This window comes from Miniopterus natalensis, chromosome 14 (genome assembly GCF_054644295.1).
Source record: "Miniopterus natalensis isolate mMinNat1 chromosome 14, mMinNat1.hap1, whole genome shotgun sequence".
Lineage (NCBI taxonomy): Eukaryota > Metazoa > Chordata > Mammalia > Chiroptera > Miniopteridae > Miniopterus > Miniopterus natalensis.
The window spans coordinates 30,479,515-30,502,297 of NC_142094.1; the positions used below are offsets into that span (position 1 = coordinate 30,479,515).

The window sequence follows — 22,783 nt, forward strand, 5'->3', positions numbered from 1 at the left end:
ATCAATGATAAGAGAGTCATTGATTGAGCCCGCAACCTGGGCATGTGCCCTGACCAGGAATCGAACCCCGATCTCCTGGATCCTAGGTTGACGCTCAACTGCTGAGCCACGCCCGGCCAGGCTCTGATAATATTCTTTTGAAGTACAGTTGGACTCATTTGTTTCTGTCTAAAATTTGTTCTCTTCATTTTTGTTTGTTTAGGTATTTTTGAATGCCTATAAAAAAGTCAAACTGTACAGAAAGGTATATCAGAAGTGTCGTGGCATTTCCAATCACTCTACCCCATTCCTCAGCATCCCTTGTAGGTAACCAGTTTTATTGTTTTTTGATTTTTCATTTCTGTTTCTTGTTGCAGAAATAAGCAGATAGGTATGTTTTTTCATTTCCCTTTCTGACACAAAAAGAGCAGTGTGCTGTATATCTGTTCTGTATTTTGCTTTTAAAACTTAACAGTATATCCTAGAAATTAGTAATACCAGTTCATGGAGAGCTTTCTCATTTGTACAGTTCAGTTGTACTCCATGGTACATATATACCCTGAATTTTTCAGTCAGTTCTCTGGATTTGCTTTTGGACTTTTTCACTGATTTATTTGTTTATCCTAGCAACAATATCTCACTGTCTTAATTCAAGTTGCTTTAGAATAAGCCTCGATGTACTAAAGAGTAAGCATTCCACTTTGTTTTTCAAGGTTGTCTTGACTTTTTCTGGCCCTTTGCATTTCCTTATAGATTTTAAATCAGCATGTCATTTTCCCCAAGAAACGTGGTAAGATTTTGTATCTGCTTTGAATCTATATATTGCTTTGGTGACAGTTGATTTCTTTTTTTTTTTTTTAAATATATCTTTATTGATTTCAGAGAGAGGAAAGGAGAGGGAGAGAGAGAGCTGGAAACATCAATGATGAGAGAGTCATTGATCGGCTGCAGCCCGCAACCCGGGCATGCGCCCTGACCGGGAATTGAACCCTGATCGCCTGGAACCTAGGTCGATGCTTAACCGCTGAGCCACGCCCGGCTGGGCACAGTTGGTTTCTTTATGACAGTTGATTTTTTTATGATACTTAGTCTTCCAGTACTGGAACATGGTATATCTCTATTTATTTAGGCCTTCTTTAATTTCTCTTCGTCATAGTTTTCAGTGTAGAGGACATATATAGTATTCACCAAATTTTCCCTACTGGAAATTGTACCCTTTTATTTTACTTATTTTGAAATATTTTTTTTATTGAATTTTGGAGAGGAAGGAAGAGGGAGAGAGAGATAGAAACATTGATGAAAGGGGAACATGAGTTGGCTGCCTCCTCCATGTCCCCTACTGGGGATCGAGCCTGCAACCCAGGCATGTGCCCTGACTGGGAATCAAACCATGATCTCCTGGGTTATAGGTTGATGCTCAACCTATAGGTTGAGTCACGCCGGTGGGCTGTATACCTCTCTTTTTTATTCATTCATCTGTAGATGGACATTAGGTTGCTTCCACCTCTTGACTATTGTTAATGACTGCAAAGAACATGAGTGTACCTCTTTTTTGGGAGGGAGGATTCTAATGATAGTTTTCTCAGGCTGGTATTCCACAGACCTTGGATGATTTCTTCTTATTTTTTCCACTCTCCTTTTTTCTTTTTCTCTTCGTGTTTCAATTTGGATAATTTCTGTTGACCTGCCATCAAATTCACTGATTCCTTCCTCTGCTACTTTGTGTCTACTAATGAGCCCATAGAAAGCAATTTTGTCTCTGTTGCCACTTTTTAAATTTCTAATATTCCGTTTGACTCTCAAAATTTCTGCTGAAATTCCTCATCTTTCCATGCATTTGTTTACCTTTTCTGTTATAACCTTTAATATATTAATTATGGTTATTTTAAGCTTCTTTGATAATTACAACATCCATGTCACCTCAAACTGTTCTATTTGTTGCATTATCTCTTGACAGTGATTTTTTTTTTCTCCTTGCTTTTTCATATGTCCTATAATTTTTTATTAAATTCTAGACGTGATGTGTAGGACTAAAGCAACTTACACAAACAGTATTTTTACCTGAAGTTAATATGCCTCTTCTGTTAGGCTGTTAATGTTGGTGATTGAGCCAATTTAGTCAGAACCAAGTTTGAATTTTGTTATGGTTACCTTCTGTTATGGACTGAATGTTGTATCCCCTAAAATTCATGTTAAAAAACCCCCCAATATGATTGTGCTTGTAGATAGGGTTTTTATGCAGGTAATTAAGATTAGTGAGGTCATGAGGGTGAGGGCATGATTCAGTAGGATTAGAGTTCTTCTAAAAAGAGGCATGGGAGTGTTCTCTCTGTCTCTCTCACTCACTCACTCTCTCCCCTGCCCCCCACCCCTCCTATTTACTCTCTCCCTCGTTCCTGTCTCTTCCCCAGAATGTGAGGACTAAATGAAGAGACTACAAGTTAGGAAGACAGCTCTCGTCAGGAGCCAAATTGGTTGGCACCTTGATCTGGACTTCTAGCCTCTAGAACTGTGAGAAAAATAAACATTTGTTTAAACCACATGTCGGCAGTGTTTTGTTACGGAAGTCTAAGCAGACTGATATATTTTCAGTACATCATGGGCTTGAAATTCCTGTTACAAGCTTATGTTTAGAGTGAGGCTGATTTGCCAAAGGATTTTTTTTTTCCCAGTATTCCTGTTTAACTCTCTGCTTTAGGTCTCTTAGAATTTCTACTTCTCTCCTGAAATACCTCATCTGTTCAGCATTTATAGGACTAAAGCAACTTACACAAAAATTATAGAATCATTTTTTCTATAATTTTTTTACATTCATAATCGTTTTGACATCTTTGCTGATTAAAATTACTTGGTCATCTGTCAGCTTCTGTGTTTGTCAATTGACTTCGTTTTCTTTAGGTTATGCATCACATTTTGTTGAATTTTTGATATATCGTATAATTTTTTATTGGCTTTTTCACATTCAGTGGGGAATGAAGTAGACTAATTTTTGCTTTGTTTTTTTCCACATAGAGTATCAGTCTTTTCCTCTGTTAGAGTAAGAGGCTGATAAGTCATGTTCTTCCTAGAATTTAGTTAATCTGATGCTGGGCTACAATCCTAGCTGCAGTATATCTGTTATTGGCTCAGTCTTCCAAGATGCTTCCCTTTTTTTTTTTTTTTTTTTTAATCTTGACACTTTTTCAGCTGGGAGGGATTTGTCAGTTTTAGATATTGTTGGTCTACTTTTGGATCCTGGAATTCATTCACAGGGAGAATGCCTGGGATTACCATCTCTTCCATGGCTACTTTTCTGAAAATTTAGATGGGGTCTGTTGCAGAGTGAGTAGTGTGGGAGAATTGCTGGACCAAGCAGTCTGTTAAAACTATTGTGCCTAATCCAACCTGTTACCTCACACTATTTTCTGTGATCAAGCTGATTTTTGCTTGCCTCTTAATGAGTTTGTTCAATGGCAGGTGCACCCATCTGTAGACTAGGTACTTATCCTGAGGTAGAGAAGCTGCCATTGATTCTCTCATTTATGAATGCTTCATGTTCTCCACCTTCTGGAATTTAGTTCATCAAGGTTTCTTTTCATTCACCACTCTTCATTAGTCGGTAGAAATTGCCTCTTACCATGGAAGTGAAGGTCTTTCTTGTTCTATATATCCCAATCTTCAGAATTAGAATTTCTCTTCACTAATTTTTAATTATATTAGACTAAAGTCCCAAAATCCTTTGCTTCCCATCCAGTCTTATCCACATGGATTAATATTTACCTGTTCTATATCTAGGTATTAAAACAAATAACTTGATTACTTTAGTCCTAAATTGAGACTCTCTGCTTATAATACATAATGACTTCAGAAAAAGGCTCCTTTTTTCGGCAGATTATAAAAAGGTGGCCCCTTCCTACTCCAGACTTGGGGCCCCTATTTTTCTCATTGGCTAGGTGCCTTCATTCTGTCTCTACAACTATATACAGTGCATCTGAATCAGGAAAATAATTATTTGCTTTCTTTTAACAGATGAGAGAGACATAAAAAATTACAAAGTAGAAGATTCATATAGGACCACTGTTAACATTTTTTTTTCCTCTTTGTAAAAGTGAGATCAATTATTGCTACTGCTTTTAACTTGCTTCTTGTTTAACTATAAATTAACATCTCCTGGAAAGTTTGTTACTAAAGAATTTCTATAAACATTTACACATATTTATTAGAAAGTCTGAGGAGCAATTAAGGAAATAGTTGTGGAGACAATAAAACCAAGCTATTTGGCCCGGCCGGGTGTGGCTCAGCAGTTGAGCATCGACCTGCGATCCAGGAGATTGAGATTCTATTCCCATCAGGGCACAGGCCCAGGTTGTGGGCTCGATCCCCAGTCAGGGGCCTGCAGGAGGCAGCCGATCAATGATGACTTTCTCATCCTTGATATTTCTATCTGCCTCTCTCTCTCCTGTCCTCTCTCTGAAATCAATAAAGATATATTAAAAAAATAAAAATTTTTTAAAAATCCAAGCTATTTAAAATTTGTGTTCTGGTGCTTTGCATATAACAAGCACTGAAACATGTTGGTTGAATGTTAAAATTTCTGAAGTAAATAAAAGGAAGCCCTTAAATTTATGAAAGTGGTGTACCTGTACCTTAAGGAACAAATCTAAATCTATTGTAGGATGCAAGATACATTATTATCAAGGCATTAAAAATAACCGATTTTTGCCCAGCCAGTGTTGCTCAGTGGTTGAATGTTCACCCATGAACCAGGAGATCACACTTTGATTCCTGGTCAGGGCTCATGCCCGGGTTGTGAGCTCGATCCCCAGTAGGGGCATGCAGGAGGCAGCTGATTGATGATTCTCTCATTATTGATGTTTCTACTTCTCTCTCCTTCTCCCTTCCTCTCTCTGAAATCAATAAAAATAACACATTAAAAAAATCTGATCTTTGTTCTATAGGTATCTTGCAACATCCAGATGGCACAGTTTTGAAACAGCTGCAGCCACCTCCAAGGGGTCCAAGAGAGCTAGAATTCTATAATATGGTAAGTGAGGTAAGATTTGTTTGTTGTATTCAAAGTGTTTTTCAGTTTTCTGGTGATCATGCAGTAAAAGATATATTTGATAGCATGTCTTAGTATAATGTGTGTGTGTGACTGAAACAAAAGCTTCATGAAATACAGTGCTTATCATTACTGATACAGCCTAGTGTTTTCTATTCTGATCCACTAAATTGATTTTAATTATGGGTTGTGACCTACATTTTGAAAAACACCTAACTGAGAGACTATTTGTATTTCTCAGAAATGCTGAGTTTAACTGTTTTCACTACAGGATTTCTTAGCCTAGTGCTGATACACACTGAATCTCCAAAGTGGGGGGCAAGGGGCAGACTTAATATTTAATTAACCACATGACTAGGAAGTTTTAGTTCATTCACAGTGTTTTGCAACCACTACCTCTGTCTAGTTACAAAACATTTTCATCATCCCAAAGAAACCCTGCAACTCTGAAGGCATGATGCCCTGTACCTCACTCCTCCTAGTCCCTGGCGACCTCCAGTCTGCTAATATGATATGTGACCTTTTGTTTCTAGCTTTTTAGTTTAATGTTTTTAAGGCACACCTACATTATAGTATGCATTAATACTTTGTGTTTTTTTATGGCTGAGTAATATTCCATTATACTTACCACATTTTGTTGTATCCATGTTTTGGCCTTGTAAGTAGAGCTTCTATGAACATTCATGTACAAGTATTTGTTTGAGTACCTGTTTCCAATTTTGGGAGGGATATATCTAGGACTGGAATTGCTGGGTCATATGATAATTGTACATTTAAATTTTTGAGGAATTGTCCAAGTGTTGCCCAAAGTGGCTACACCCTTTACATTTCCACCAGCAATATTATGAGGGCTCTAATTTCTCTACATCCTCACCAACACTTGTTAGTTTTTCTTTCTTAATGGCCATCCAAGTGAAGTGTTACCTCATTGTGGTTTATGTTAATTTATATTTCCCTAATGGCTAATGATGTTGGACATTTTTCATGTATTTACTGACCATGTCTAAATCTTCTCTGGAGTAATGTTTGTTTAGATCCTTTGTTCATTTCTTTATTGGGTTGTCTTTTTTACTTAGTTGTAGGAATTTTTTACATATTCTAGATACAAGGCCCTTATCAGATACATGATTTGCAAATATTTTCTCCCATTCTTTGGGTATTTGTTTCACTTTTTTCATAGTGTCCTTCGAAGCACAAATGTTTTTAAATATTGGAGTTCAGTGTATCAGTTTTTTCTTTTGTCTCTTGTGCTTTTGGTGTCATGTCGAAAGTCATGAAGATTTATGCTTGTTTTCTTCTAAATTTTATTGGCTTTAGCTCTTAAGTTTAGGAACAAGTAAAAAAAATACAAGCTGAAGTTAAAAAACAAGTACTGTTATACATGCTTTACCACTGTTAACTCATTTAATTCTCATAACTACCTGTGAACTAGGTACTGTTGTTATCCTCATTTTATACATCTGTACATTAAGGCATAATTAGTGTAAACAGTTTGATCATGATCATGCTAATGTAAATGGTGGTCCCAGGATTTAAACGTAGGCAGCCTGGCTCTAGAATATATGTTTTTAGCTGCTACATAATGCCTCTTTTTTGAAGAAAGTATTTTATATTTACTCTGTAAAAGTCTTGTACATAATTTGTTGGGTTTATTTTAGGTACCTTATTTTTCGTTTCAATTGTTAACATATTTTTTGAATTAAGTGTTCCAATGATTGCTAATACATAAGAATGAAATAGATATTTGTCTAGTGTTCTTTGTCTAGTATCCTTGCTGAACTCTTTTTAACTTGTATTTATCTGAGATTCTCTAAGAATTTTAATTATTTTCTATATAGACAATTACATCTTTTGTGATTGAAAGTTTTGTTTGTTCCTTTTGAATCCATATACTTCTGACAAGGACTTCCAATTCAGGACTCAGTAGAAGCAATGATGGGGGTATCTTCCTCTCATATAACAAAAGTGCTTTTGACATTTCCCTGTTAAAATATGCTTTCTCTGTAAGGTTTTGGTAGATACTTCTTCTTAGGTTAAGGAAATTGCCTCTTGTGTGAGTCCAGGTTCTGTCAAGAAACAAAATGGTGCACTCTGTCAGTTTTAATAAAGGGATTGTTTACAAAGGTGTGGTCAGAGTTAAGGCCACCTGCAAGAGATACCCTACCATTCCTCGACATGTAAGGGCAAGGAGAGGGAGTGGTTACTGGGATCTGGGGAGGGTAACTTTATGAGAGGATGTGAACTGATAAGGAGGGAACTAGAGTAGTAAATAACCTGACCTCCACTTTTCTACCCTCCACTCTCCTGCACCAGTAAGAGAATGACGAGAGGGCAAGGGATCCCATTCATGCACTTGATTCAGGCCAGTTTCTTGGATAGAAAATTGTGGAAGTGGAAAGGGGAGATATACAGCATTCGTTCTATTTTTATTTCAGGAAACAGTTTAAAATATGATATGAATAGGTATTGAATGTTTTTCAGCTACCTTTCCTGTATCTATTGAAATGATCATGAGCTTCTTCCTTTAATCTCTTAATGTCGTAAATGCCATAATAGATACCTAATATTGCACCACCTTTTATTTTTGGACTAAAACCTACTAGGACATGCCTTTTATTTTTAATAATAGGCATTACTGAATTTTGTTTGCTAGTTTTTATTTCAGATTTTTTTCCGACTGTGCTCATAAATGAGATTGAACTATTTTCTTCACATATTGTCCTTGTCTGATTTTGATATCAGGTTTCCTTTAGCTTCATAAAATGAGTTGAGGAGCATTGCTTATTGTATTTTGTGGAAGAACTTGTATCACATAAGCATTTTGTTCTTTAAAGCTTTGGCAGAACTTACCTGTGAATTTATCAGACCCTTTGCCTGTCTTTGTCTCTCTTCTTCCTTCCCATCCTTCTTTTCCCTTTTGTTCTTTTCTTCATTCCTGGAAAGGATATATTCTTAACCGGTGATTCCGTTTCTTCAGTGTCTTGATTTTGTCTTTATTAATGAGTTAGCAAAATATAGTTAGATTAGATTTTTATACAAAATTGCCCACTTGGGAATGTTTTTCATACAGTATTTTTTTTTAAAATGTCTGTTGTATCTGGTTGTGACTCCCTTTTTATTCCTCGTGTTATTTGCTGCTTGTCTCGTTCTCACTCAGGTTGGCCGCCAGCTTTCTTGCAGTATAGTGGTAGGGGAAGGGAGAACAATGCTAGTGTCTTTAATTGTTTAGTATTTAGACTTTTATTTGTTCTCCTCTTTTCCATATGACTCTCGTCATCTATGCCTGAGTTCAGAGATTCTTTGATTCAAGTCTTTTTTTTTTTTTTTTTAAATATATCTTTATTAATTTCAGAGAGAGGAAAGGAGAGGGAGAGAGAGAGATAGAAACATCAGTGATGAGAGAGTCATTGATCGAGGCCACAACCTGGGCATTTGCCCTGACCGGGAATCGAACCCCGATGGCCTGGATCCTAGGTCGACGCTCAACCGCTGAGCCACACCCGGCCGGGCTGATTCAAGTCTAGTGTGGACCTCTGTGAAACCCAAACATCACTGCTCAGCTTAACCTTTTTGGTGTCCTCTCTATTTTAGATGCCTATGAATTTCCTTTTTTTCCTTAGGAGCTCAGCTATGCATTTAAAAAATATTTGTTGTATTTTATCCTATATTTCTAGGTAGAAAGCTTTTTAGGTTATCTTGTCTGGCATGTTGTAGTGAATTCCAGTTCTACTACTAAGTTTAAAAAGAAGAGAAATTTTACATCTCTGCTCTTTTAGTTCTTTTATGTTTTTCACTTATAAATGTATCATGAACTTCTTTAGGTCAGTACACAGAGATATACTTGAGTCCTTCATCTTGTTACATCATCATGAACGCTGCCCTCACTGTCACTATGCCAGGAACAGTGGGATAATAAAGTATACCCTGCTCTTAATTACCTTGGCCTGGAAGTGACTGCTATCACTTCTGCTCACATTTTACCAGGGGAGGCTGGGAAATATAATGTATCACATGGATATTTGATGAGTCTCTGACACACTTGAGTTTATTCTGTAGAATTGTGTTATATATAACTACTTGACATGAATATGGTTTCACATATATGAGAACTCTAATACTATGATTTTATAAGCATTTTACAGCATTGAGCTTTAGTGGTTTTAGATAATTAGGTAGACCATATTTGAAATAAATAAAATATCTTACAAGTTGGTTTTAAAACAAAAATATTTTCTTTTTCTCCTCAAGAAAGAAAATTAAGAATCTAGTTCCAGACTATCTAGATATTTCTAGTATTTTCTAGAACCATTACTGCTTATAAATCACGGAATTAAATGAGCAGTGATTAGAGGTACATTGAGGTAGAGGATTTTTTTTTTTTAAAGTTAAAATCACAACTCCCTTACAGATATCAAATACATATGTGTTAAAGATTTTGTTAAACTTATTATTTAATGATGGAACCAGGCAGATGTTAAAACTGGTTCAAAAGAAAAGTCAAGTCAAAACACAAATTTATGTGGACTAAAGGGAAGTTGAAATGAATTTACAAATGTTCACTAAACTCCCCACTTCCATCGGGGGTGGAGGGAAATCCATTAAACCTTCTCTGGCCAGAATTTATTTGCAAGTATATGGACAAGAATTATTTTGGATTTGCTAAGAGTTATCTGTGGCTTACTTTATTGTAAAATAGTTCAAGGACAGTGAAAGTCTAGAATTAGATAATCAAGAGGAACACGCTCTAACAATGTATAGCTTTTCATTGGAAACACAGTATACTTTTTTTTTCTTATTCCAAATTTACTTCCAGTTAAAACTCACGCCAGATAAATTATGATTAACAGTATTATTTCATTTGAGAAATGTGTAGGATACTTATAAAGTATTATAAGAAACTAACCTGCAAGTTATATTTCTCTGTTTCAGGTTTATGCTGCTGATTGTACTGATGGTGTTCTTTTAGAACTACGAAAATATTTGCCAAAGTATTATGGCATCTGGTCACCTCCCACTGCACCAAATGGTAATTTTTTCCTAAAAATTCATCTTTTATTCTTAATTCAGGAGAGTGGTTTTATAAAAGGCTTTACATAAAAGTAAGCCTAGTATTATAAAAACAGAATACATGTGTGTTTTTCTTTCTTACCATTCTCTACTTCATTAAAGAAAACTTATTAATACTTTTGCTTTTCATAACAGTTTCTTAAATGGCATATACAAATTAATGATCAGTCTGTTATAATTGAATGAAAATATGTGTACTATACTTAATACTGTATTAATTTACAGATATTCTTTTTTCCTAATTTATGGGCAGTTTTCTCTTTTGCATTTTGAATAGGAAAAAACATCAGGAAGTATATTTTCTTTGCATAACTTCCTCCCTGTCTCCCGTCCCACTTCTTTATCCCCCACCTCTGGGCTTTAAATTGCAGTATTTTAAAAACTACCAGTAAGTTCTATAGTTAGAGGACAAACTGGTCTATGTAAGGACACAGCATTTCTCTCTCTTAATATTTGTTAGTCCTTAAAGCAGTACTTGCCAATTCAGGGCCTTTGACTGAGCAGACAGAATTTAACTAAACAAGCAGCTTGACTGTGTAACTGTTGAAGAAGGTTTGTGAATGGGGTAAGTTTCAAATTTGTCTGAGTTTAAGAAAACCCATAGGCTTGTTAAAATGCAAATTAATAGGCTCAATGCCCAGACATTTTGATTATGCAGATTTATGTTGGAGTTCAGTGATATGCTTGTTAAATAAAAGCTACAAGCTTTTTAAATGTAGATAGTACTTGAACTACATTTTGAGAACCGGAAAGAAGGGGGCTTCAGTTTTAGCTTGTTCTTTTCCTCAGTTCTTTGTCTTCCTTTGACTCATTGACTGTCAGGTTTCATTAATAGGAAATCATGGTATTCTTCTGTGAGTATCCTCAGTTAGGTAATACTAAATCGATGGTTCCCCTGGGTATTTAGGATTCTTCTGTACTTCAGTTGGATGGGGGGGGAAAAGAGTGAGCCTGGGCTCTTTTTCCTTCCTCTCCCCTCCCTTCCCCCTCCCCCCTTCTTGTCTTTTAGTCCCAAATATATATGTTTGGTTTTTTGTTTTTTTTTAAATATATCTTTATTGATTTCAGAGAGGAAAGGAGAGGGAGAGAGAGAGAGATAGAAACATCAATGATGAGAAAGTTATTGATCGAGCCCGCAACCTGGGCATGTGCCCTGACCGGGAATCGAACCCCAATCGCCTGGATCCTAGGTTGATGCTCAACCGCTGAGCCACGCCCAGCCAGGCACAAATATATGTTTCTGATTCAGATCAGTATGTTGCTTAAATTATTTCACAGATTATTATGATCATAGAGATTTCCATTGTAATATAGGATATCTGTATTTCAGTTAACTTTGCTACTGATGTTTAATTTAGAACATGATTTAATTTAATCATTGTTTCTCAAGAAAGTGACATTGAAAGATTAACAAAGGTTTCTGAGGATGGTGTTAGATTGGATGTCTAGATACTGTAATTAAATACTCAGTTTTAAAAGAATGTTAAGAAGGGGGTTGTTTTATTGTCTCCACAACTATTTCCCTTATAGCCCCTCAGACTTTCTAATAAATATGTCTAAATGCTTATAGAAATTCTTCAGTAATTGATGAGAGAAACACTGATCCTCTGCCTCCTACATGCACCCTACTGGGGATCGAGCCCGCAACCTGGGCAGGTGCCCTGACCGGGAATCGAACTGGTGATCTTTTGGTGCACTGGCTGACACTCTACCAACTGAGCCACATTGGCTAGGACTCTCATTGTGCCTTTTTAATGCCTTGGAAACCTTATCTACTTCATATCTTCTGTTTATGGTTGAATGTTATTTAATCCACCTCCTGCAAGAGTTTCTCTGCGATACCTATACTAATTGTTGACTCTGGAGTTGTTTTAACTTTTTTCTCAGTTTTAACTCTTCCTCATTTTGTTTCCCTTGGAACTTACTTGAGCGGTAATATTGTTTGCCCATCACTAATTAAAATTTTCTTTAATAACAGATTTATACCTAAAACTGGAAGATGTGACCCATAAGTTTAATAAGCCCTGTATAATGGATGTAAAGATAGGGCAGAAAAGCTATGATCCTTTTGCCTCATCTGAGAAGATTCAGCAACAGGTCAGCAAGTACCCATTAATGGAAGAGATTGGGTTCTTGGTGCTTGGCATGAGGGTAAGAGTGATTATTAGTATAATACATTTTTCTTTACATGTTCTTTCCTTGAAAATTATTGATATCATTATAATACTAATATATAATAAGATGATATATTTCGGAATTCAGTTGTCTACAACTCCCCAGTGTCGGCAGAGATTTTATTTTTTGCTCACTGATATATGGTCAGTGTCTGGAATGATTGTGACAGATAGTATGTGATTAATGAATGAATGACTGACCCTCAAGACTCTGACTCTGGTAAATTTGATTTAAATAAGCTTTAAGTTTAGCTGTAATATAAATAACATGGTAAATAAATGTTATATTATTTATGATTTTCCCATGAGGAAAGTGCTAAGTTTATATACTCAGTAATTTTTCTTTCTTTTTTTTTTTGGTAATTTTTCTATATTTTTGAAATAGAAAAGGGAAACTAAAATTAGGTCGCTGTGGCCTAAAAAGAGTTGTTTTATTTGCTTGTTGATTCTGTGGTGGGCAGTTTGAGCTGCTCTCAATAGACAGTTCTGCCGATCTCACCTCAAGTGCTTCATGTGGCCATACCCATCTGATGGCTTGACTGGGTCTAGGTGGTCTGAAGTGGCCTTACGCGTGCATGTGGTCATTTGTTCTGACTTTCCTTTGGGCCTTTCCCATGGAGTTTTTCATCTTCCAGGAGGCTAGGTGGGGCTCCTCCATGCGCCTCGTTCCAAGAAGGTGAGCGTGGGGGCTGCAGGGCCAGTGAGATGCAGGTTGGAAGTGTGGAGGCTGAACTTGCTAGGTGGTTGTGCACCTATGTAAGCATAATGGAGTGGTTTTGAAATTCACTGTAAAAGATGACATATGGATCTTCTGAGTTTTAAATAGGAGAGTTAATAAATAGAAAGCATTATAGATGGATTGTTAATGTGATGGTTATAACAGCACAGTTGAATTTGGTATTTTGATCAAAGAAATTGTTGATGCAGTTATTTCATTTAGAAAACTAATTAAACGTGGGCATATAGTAAAAGGGAAAAAGGTTAATGGCATAATGTTAAAACAGACAAGAAATAAACATCCCACAGTAATCTGACTGGGCAACTATTTAAACCATCACTGTTTTTAAATCTTACTCTTCCACTTTCCTTCTCACTTTTATCAGAGGACTTCGCCTTCTGCTTCAGAAAATATTAAAGCCATTAGACAAGATTTCCTTTAATTTCCCTTAGATAGATGTACATACCTAACCTGCAAGTGCTTTCATTCCCTCTTTATTCCTTCCTGTCACATTGACAAATTTTCCATCCTAAGGACAGCCCTTCCCTGTGCCCTCTGGATCTCATCTTCCACCTCTTCAGGAATCTAATACTATTGATTCTCTCTCATGTCTTATATCTTCAGTTTCTGTCTCTTTCCTGAGTCTTTTCATTTCACAATTTTTTAAAAACATCAAAACCCACCTTTACTTTGTTCCACTGTGAGTTTAACTTGCCTCCCCTTCACAAACAAACTAGTTATTTCCATTTCCTTACTTCCCACTTAGTATTTTTCAACCTCCAATCTGGCTTTTACTCCATCATGCCACCAGATTGGCTCTTCACTAACGTCCCTAATGACGTCTTCATGTCACTAAATCCAAATGTCATTTTCATTACTCACCTTACTTCACTTTGAAAAGCAGCCTTCAAAGCTGACTAGGTTTTCCTTGAAACATTCCTCTTTGTGTTGGGTGATGCTACACACTCTCCTGACTTTTTCCAAAGGCTACTTTGCAGTTTTTTTGGCCAGCTTTAAACTTGAGGCTAACCCTTGGTGGATTGAGGTGGATAATTTTTCATATCGGAAATACTCATTTATCCTTTTAAAGAATTCTCATTGGTAGTGGATGTAAATTTGTTAAGTGCCTTTTCAGAATCTATTGATATGAAGACATTATTTTTTTTTTCTTCAATCTATTACAGTGACTCATATGAATAGATCTTTCCATCTTTAACCACTGCTGAGATAAATTCCACACAGTCAAAGACTATTCATTTTTAGTATTCACTGCTTTTTCTGACAGGTTTATCATGTTCATTCTGATAGTTATGAGACACAAAACCAGCACTATGGAAGAAGCTTAACAAAAGAAACTCTGAAGGATGGTAAGGATTGAAAAACCGTATTTCAATGCTTTTATTACTGCACAGTTATCAAAATAATTCCAAAGTGATTTTGGTTTTAATTCTCTTTTGGTATGATTCAATTCACAATAAGTAAACTTAAACTTTTGTTACAGGATATACCATACCATAATTTATTTTGCCCCAATTAGATTTCCAAAACTTCACAATTATTTAAAAAAAAAAAAAAAAAAAGAAACTTATATTCACACAATTGGATTAATCTTGATCCCTGCTTCATATATACCAAAACCTTGAGTGTATTTTAAATTTTAATTCTTTTTTTAATCCTCACCCAAGGCTATTTTTTCTGTTGCTTTTCAGAGAGAGTGGGAAGGAAGGAGAGGGAGAGAGAGAAACATCGATGTGAGAGAGACACATCAGTTGGTTGGCTCTTACACCCCGGACAGTGCCTGGGATCGAGCCTGCAACCAAGGTACATGCCCTTGCCCAGAATCGAACCCTGGATCCTTCAGCCTGTAGGCTGACACTCTAACTACCGAGCCAGACCAGCTAGGGCTCATTCATTTCTTTTTTTATTAATATACTTAAGTAAAAATGAATATCTATGAACCAACTATCTAATCCAAGTACTGGAACTAGAGGTGGTCTTTAAAATCATAGCATATAGCCCTGGCCAGTTTGGTTCAGTTGGTTGAACATCATCCCACGCACCAAAAGGTCACTGGTTCGATTCCTGGTCAGGGAACATGTCCAGGTTTTGGGTTCAGTCCCTGGTCGGTATGCATGCGGGAGGCAACCAGTTGATGTTTCTCTCTCACATCAGTGTTTCTCTCCTGCTCCCTTTCTCTCTCTAAAATTAATAAAAACATTAAAAAATCATAGTATATAGATCATGGTATCTTAAAACTGCTTGTTACATAAGAGACTTTAAAGTGTGTGTTGTAGCATGTAATTTCTTTTTTATTTAAATTTCTCTTTTATAGTTGAGCTGCATATTATTAGCTTCTAGAACTACATTATGAATGAACAAGTGGCATGAAAAGTAGTTTAAATAAAGTCTGTTAACATATATGCTTCTAAAATATTTATGGACAAGATGAAAGCAGTAATATCCTAGATTTCTGGAAATAATATTCTATTGAAAGTTTATTTTTAGCTCTACCTCAGGTAGGGAACAGGTTATGTGTAAAGAGTTTGAAGAAGAATTATTATTTTATGTGTAAAAAACAGGCATCCACAACGTGATCTTAACAATTAGTATTTGCCTCGGCCAATAGCAAGATAACATGCAGATTGGCTCTTTATTAAAATATTTCTCTAATCAGAATATATTTTTTAGAAGTTTCTGTCTCAGAGTGGGGGAACAAGCTATTTAAAGGCAGAAATCAAATCGTACGTACCCATAAATTTCCAAATACGATAAAATAGGCATAAGTAATTTTAAGAGACCTAATAATCTGATAGGTTAAAGCATTTAAAAGTCTTAATTTTGGATAATATACTCAAACTAGAGTAGTGCTAATCTCTAAAGTGAGTTTAACTTTTGTGAAAAGACTGATTTAATCAATATTATTGAGAACAGGAAAAATTTAGTACAGTTATAACGTGGTATTTTAGTAATGGGATGTTGACACCATTAAAAATGGTTATGATCTGCCCAGCCGGCATAGCTCTGTGGTTGAGCATTGACCCATGAACCAGGAGATCAGGGTTCAATTCCCGGTCAGGATACATACCTGGGTTGCAGGCTCGATTCCCAGTAGGGGGTGTGCAGGAGGCAGCTGATCAGTGATTCTCTTTCACAATGATGTTTCTATCTCTCCCTCCCTCCCTCTCTCTCTAAAATCAAAAACATATTTTTAAAAAATGGTTATGATTTTGCCCTCGCCTGTTTTGCTCAGTGGTTAGAGATTTGACCTGTGGACCGAAGGGTTCTGGGTTCAATTCCGGTGAAGGGCACATACCTTGGTTGCAGGCTTGATCCCTGGCCCTGGTCGGGCTGCGGGTGGAAGGCAACCAATTGACGTGTTTCTGTCATATCACTGTCTCTCTTTCTCTCCCTCTTTCCTCCCCTTCACTCTCCCTAAAAAATCAATGAAAAAATATCCTCAGGTGAGGATTAAAAAAAATGATGATTATGATTTAACTCTAGGTTTTAAATTAGCTCTTAAATGTGATTCTAACAAACAAGAAATTTTTCTATAAAATCCCTCACAATAGCAAATGAAGCAATTCTTAGAATACATTCCTGAAGAGAATATATGTAGAGAGGACTAAACTGCCAGTCTATCTGTAATAAATACTTTTGTCTGAATAGGATGTTTCACTTTGCGTAAGTGTCACTTAAATGTTTTCTAGTAAAAGCATCTTCACCAGAAATTAAGTGAGGTCCCTGTTTCTATATCTGACTAGAATTCTTCCCTGTTCAGTTAATTGCAAGGGATAATGGGAAAAAATGGTATCTAAGATGAATTTACTTCCCAAGTGGTAGCTTTTTTATAATTGTATTATAATCATAATAATACATTACAATGTTATTATATTTTCCTTTTTATAGGAGTTTCTAGGTTTTTTCATAATGGATTCTGCTTAAGAAAAGATGCTGTTGCTGCCAGTATTCAGAAGATTGAGAGTATTCTGCGGTGGTTTGAAGGCCAGAAGCAGCTTAACTTTTATGCAAGTTCATTACTGTTTGTTTATGAAGGTTCATCTCAGCCAACTACTACAAAATCAAATGACAGAACTTTGGCAGAAAAGTTATTGTCCAAAGGACAACTCTCAGACACAGACGTACTGGAGTACAATAATAACTTTCGAGCGTTAAGTTCCACAACAAATGGAAAAATAGAGGCTTCAGTAGGCAAAAGCTTGTCCAAGATGTATGCTCGTCACAGAAAAATGTATTCAAAAAAGCATCACAGTCAGACTTCATTGAAAGTTGAAAATATAGAGCAAGACAATGGGTGGAAAAGCTTGTCACAGGAACATTTAAATGGAAATGTACTTTCCCAACTGGAAAAAGTTTTCTACCATCTTCCCACTGGTTGCCAAGAGATTGCGGAAGTAGAAGTGCGAATGATAGATTTTGCTCATGTATTCCCTAGCAACACAATAGATGAGGGATATGTTTATGGGCTGAAGAATTTAATTACTGTGCTGCAGAGTATTTTAGACAATTGAATCCTTTGCTGCAGTCTTTTTAAGGGGTGGGGCAATCATTGTGAAGAGCAGCAGTCAATATCTCTGCACTTGTAATGCTATGTAAACAATTTGTATTGTGAGTCTACATTTTATTTGTCTTTATACTTTTGGTAGAGGGTTAACTTTTTTATAATCTTACTCAGGAAAACTAATTATTTGTTCATTAGAAAACTATGAAGAATAAAGAAACTTTGGAATGTTAAGCAGGGAATGTGGTGGTACATGATTTAAACATCTGTGTGACTTAAGCAAAATGCAAACCATTATTCAGTCATTAAGAGTTTAGTTTTCTGTAGTCAGTTTATCATGAAACCTCTCTCCACCCAACCTTGACAATGAGCCATATCTAAACTCATTACATTATGAGAACACTTTCAAAAATCTAGAAAGCACAGGTTGATGTACTTAGTATTGCTTTTTGAAGTTATTAAAACTGGAGAAAATTCTACTTCAGAAATAAGTACTGTCTAGGTTTTATATTAAAGTTTAGACCAGCATATCAAAAGGTGCTTCTTAGTGAAATGATTTTGAAGTATTGCATTCTAAAAGCAGATTTTCCCTTTAATTTTTATTATTCACATTTCAACATGTTATACATGAAAAAGATATTTGAATTGGACAAAAACAAAATCTTGAAATTAAGAGCACTAATAATTATTCTTGCTAGGGCAAGAAGAGACAAGCTACTTGGAAGGAACATGTTTTTCTTTTAAAATCTTTTATGGGCAAATTGGAATATATATTTACTACATTGTGAAAAGTGTTATAAACTGTATAATACTTTTTCCTCTAACTGCAGCTTCAAAAAGGTGGGTGAATGAAGGTTTGTCTCATTTCTCCTTTAAATACCTTAAAATTTTAAAAAGTTTATATATTTTTATGTGTTCATTTAGCTAAGTAGTATAAATATATGTTGCTAAAAATGGTGTTTCTCAGAATTCTAATATGCAGTGAAGGACAACATCCAATACTGTGCTATCAAAAATGCTGTGTAAATTAGTACATCATAGAGAGTGGTGCATATCTAAACCCACACTTCTGTTTCATTCTTACTCAAAATTGTTTTATATTCAAGAGATAAATTATTATTTAATTTCATGGAGGGGGGACAACACTATTTTTCCTGTATAAATTAGATTCTGTGTTATCTGTGTTTCATATTCACCTTTTAAAAAATATCCAGTTACTATTGAAAACATTTAAAACTTTAAATTTGCAAATAGGTTAGATGTTTATGCTCTCATTGCTTGCATTTGATTCACTAATAGCACATCTAAGTAGTTAACAGTTTTGCCATATTCTTGGAAAATGGTTGAGAGTTGGGAATTGTTAAGTGTCCTCCCTCCTCCCCCCCTTTCCCCTAGAATTACAAATTAATCTTAAATCCATGCACCCTTTATGGGTGTGAAGGAAAGTATCACAATTTCATGTTTAAGTCACCTTCCCAACCTTCTCTGAGGGCAGTTTGCAAATATCTGAGCACAAACAGAAGTACCAAACGCTCTGTGAATTATAAGCTTAATAAATCTATTAAACCTGAATAACTTTGAAATTCATATGCATTTTGTTAGAGCAGAATTTGATTGTTTTTAATTTCCTTAGAGTTATTGTAAGTTTTCTATAGGGAATTCATATTTTTCTCTACTGCCTAAGTGGGTATTGGCTTTTGCTTTTTTTATGGGGATGAATTCAAGTCATAATTAATAGAAATTTTTTAGTTTTACTTGATTTTTCGTACAATATTGACTTGTTATTTGGATAGTGGTTCAATAAATTTTAAGTTCAGATAATCAGACACTATTTTGAATCTGAACAAAACAAGAATTTTTTTTTTGTAGGGGATGGTATCAGCCTATGTAAAATGAATTTAATACATTTAAGTATTACCAGGTTTTTTGCACATTTTAGCTCAATAAAGTGTGAGTAAACTGTTCAGATTCTCTTTACTCATATTTGGAAATATAGTTTTGTAAAATCAGTGTCTTACCTTTTTGATACAATAGATCATGTTTTGTTTTATTTTAATAAAACAAGAAGCGCTTTTATCTTTTGTTTTTCAGGGAAGGGATTAACATTTAATTCTGTTTGTTTACATTTTTTATCACTGTTATCCGATGTTCATTTTATGCTACTTTATAAGTAAGCTTACATATAACAGAATAAGTATCTGTGTATGTAATCTATATGTGACTATTTTACTATCCACTCCAGTCATTTAGCATTATGCTGAAATTTACCACTGTGGGAATAGAATGATCACTATTTACCAAGCATATTTAAACATGTAAATGTTTAAGAAGTAAGCATAATAAGGATATAGTTTGGATTGATAGATTATCAAAATTTTTTCCACTAGGCAACACAATGGTTTTTAGTGTATTTCTTATGGAATGCACTCATAAAAGAATTTTAAGAAATTATGGAGAGTGAATAATACATTTCTCTAATAAAAATTTAAATTGTATAATAGTTTTATAATAAAGTATTTACACTAATTGATATTTTAATATGGATGGAAGTTGCATAGATTCAAATAAAAAATTGATAAATGCTAAATATTTTATCTAAATAGTTTTTCAAGAAACAGTTGTGAAAATGTGTATATTAAATAGCTCTAACATGGAGCTTGTGGTATTTTCAACTCAGTATTCATTATTCTTTATGTGTCTGGAAAGATTGTACTTACTCTGCCTCTTACACTACATTTTGCTATTGTGGGGCTTTAGATTGTGTTCAACTGAATAAGAACTTTTTATTTTATTTTGACAGTATAATTTACTGTTGAATGATTTTCAAGATGATGTTCTTTACATCATTTCTATCAAATTTATAACATAACTTAAGAAAAAGAAATTAATTTTCAGAGATATTTCAGTTGCATTTTTCTTGTTTCATGCAACTGAAAACATTTGTTTCTAGGCTTTGGACAGGGTGGAAGAAAATGGTAAAACAATGAAAGAATTTTATTTGTGAAATTACAGAAATTTCGTCCACTATTTTAAAGCATTGCCATCATTTTAGTACCATTTTCTCATGGCAGTTCGCCGTCTGATACTTTAAAACTTGATTTGCTTTAAAAATTGTTTACAATGCTTTGTAATAATCTTTCTGATCCAGTGCCTTTAACCTTGATTTAATATATGTGTACCTTCAGTTGTCCTTCCGTTACATTCTATGTTATCACAGCGTAGACATCAGTTTCTTTTAAAAAATTGTCAATTTGGCCATGCAGAGAGGCAAGTTGTCTATTAATGCTCTGGGAAAACAAGTAGAGTTGCCTATGGAGGCCAGGCTTCTTAGTTTATTCAGAAATACTTACTGGATATCTACCATGTGCCAAGCATTTTTAGCCCCTGAATATGTAGTTGTGAACCAATCAGACAGAGCCCTATTCTAGCATTCTTTCTAGATGGGGTGGGTTTGGGGACTGAATTAAAATAGAGATACAGAGAAATATTCATTTCAAGATGATAAAGTTAACTAGCATTTGAGTTTGTGTAAAGATAAGGTAATTATTAAGTTGTGATGAAGCAACTAACAATGTTAGAGAGGTTAAAAATACTTCACAGCATTGTAACCTCTATTTGACTTAGAGTTTGGGTAGCATAAAAAGGCCTTAAGTTTTCAGTTTTCTTGCTGGTAAAGGTACGTTTACTTAGACTGACCATTTAGAGTAGTGCTTTAACATAACATTACTGTGAAAAACATGCCATTATATTTTCACAAGCAAATTACTGCACATTTTTTACATTGCATTTTATAGTACAAATGATTTAGGCCTCAATCTTCAAATCACTGGTATTTTAAATTTGGCAAGGAACATGAAATTACTTTTTGACTTACAGAATGATTTTATTGTTACTGAAAATGCTTGTTAATATTTTAAGAAGGTTGGAGTTTCCGTTTTTGAGGAGTTAATATTTAAATTATAATTTTGATAGCATCTAGTAAAAGGAAATAGTATTCATGAGATTAAACAAATTAAAATATACTCTCAAGAATTTTTTTAATTGTTAAACTTTGTCATCATTGCGCCTAAATTTTGGCCTGTTGTTCACTTACAATATATATTAACAAGTTTAATTATGAAGTGAAATAGTCTCAAGTATGATGTATGATATGATGCACCTGCATATAAATGAAAATGGTGTGCACAAAGACACTTTACTATGGGAGCTATACTGGAAGATTTATGAAAGCATGTGAAATTGCACCTAAAATTGTGTTATTAGTGACTGCTAAGTTTATTGTACTTGATGAATGAATGTATTTAGTCTAGTCAAAGTTATATTGGTTTAAATGTCTCTTTTTTAATGTGTCTGTAATTTGTACTCTTGATGGGGGGTGTTCTTGGACTGCAGGGGTTATTGTCAATGTGTGATTTTATTTTATAGAATCATCTAATGTGATATACCAATTTTTATAAGTGATATTTAGATAATTCTAATAACTGTATATTTGACAACCTATTAAAATGTTTTACATTGGAGCTTTTTTTTCTTTAATTGTAATATACTAACTCATGGTAGTTTAAAAATAACTTCATTCAAATATTTGAGTGCATATTAGGTACCAGAAACTATAAGGATCATTAGGGATTCAAAGATGGTTAAGATAGAGTGTTAATAGAAGCGTATGCATTGGAAATGAAAAAGTGTGTAAACCTTTATTTGAATATTTTTTTCCCTATTATATGGACTGAAATCTTTGGAATTAACCTAACAGAAGTGGACTCTAGGAGAAACAAATTGATTTGGCTGTGAAAACATATGCTATAATTTTAAAACTTCAGAAGTAGGTAAGATATTTTTGCATGTATTTGAAATTTCATGAATTAGTTACTTAATCAATAACCAAGTTATTTTCATTCATTCATTAAAAAGAGAGGGCACTGTCGAAATTCTACCCTTGACCAGGCACTGTATTTGGCTTCAGAAATTTAAAAAAGATAACAGATTCAGTACCTGTGCTCGAGATAGGTACTGTCTGGTAGAAAGAAAAAAAAAAGTAAATATGGGATAAAATGTAATTGGGGCTGTGATTGGTTTATCAGTATACAGCAGGGTGTGCAAGGAGTCAGTCTGATAGCGTACAAGAGGAAAAGGGAGTGATTCATGGCCTACAGCAATTGTGAGGCAAGGTTCCTGAAGGTTGTATGGCTTTACTCTTGCACCTGCTGCTGTGCACCATGGGAAGGAGTTTTTCTCTTTTTAAGACTGGCTGCCTAACTGCTGAAATCCCTCTGCCATTGTCT

At 34.9% G+C, this 22,783-nt stretch overlaps 1 protein-coding gene across 1 annotated transcript in view; it reads left to right on the top strand.

Moving 5' to 3' along the window:
- Positions 1–22,530, top strand: part of IPMK (inositol polyphosphate multikinase) — a 28,507-nt gene extending 5,977 nt beyond the window's left edge. Inside the window, exons 2-6 of the mRNA XM_087824416.1 lie at positions 4,917–5,002; positions 9,950–10,046; positions 12,066–12,238; positions 14,265–14,346; positions 16,886–22,530. Coding sequence (XP_087680542.1) covers positions 4,917–5,002; positions 9,950–10,046; positions 12,066–12,238; positions 14,265–14,346; positions 16,886–17,508 — 1,061 coding nt within the window. The 3' untranslated portion in view covers positions 17,509–22,530. The remainder of the gene's footprint in view (positions 1–4,916; positions 5,003–9,949; positions 10,047–12,065; positions 12,239–14,264; positions 14,347–16,885) is intronic.
- Positions 22,531–22,783: the final 253 nt, after the last annotated feature.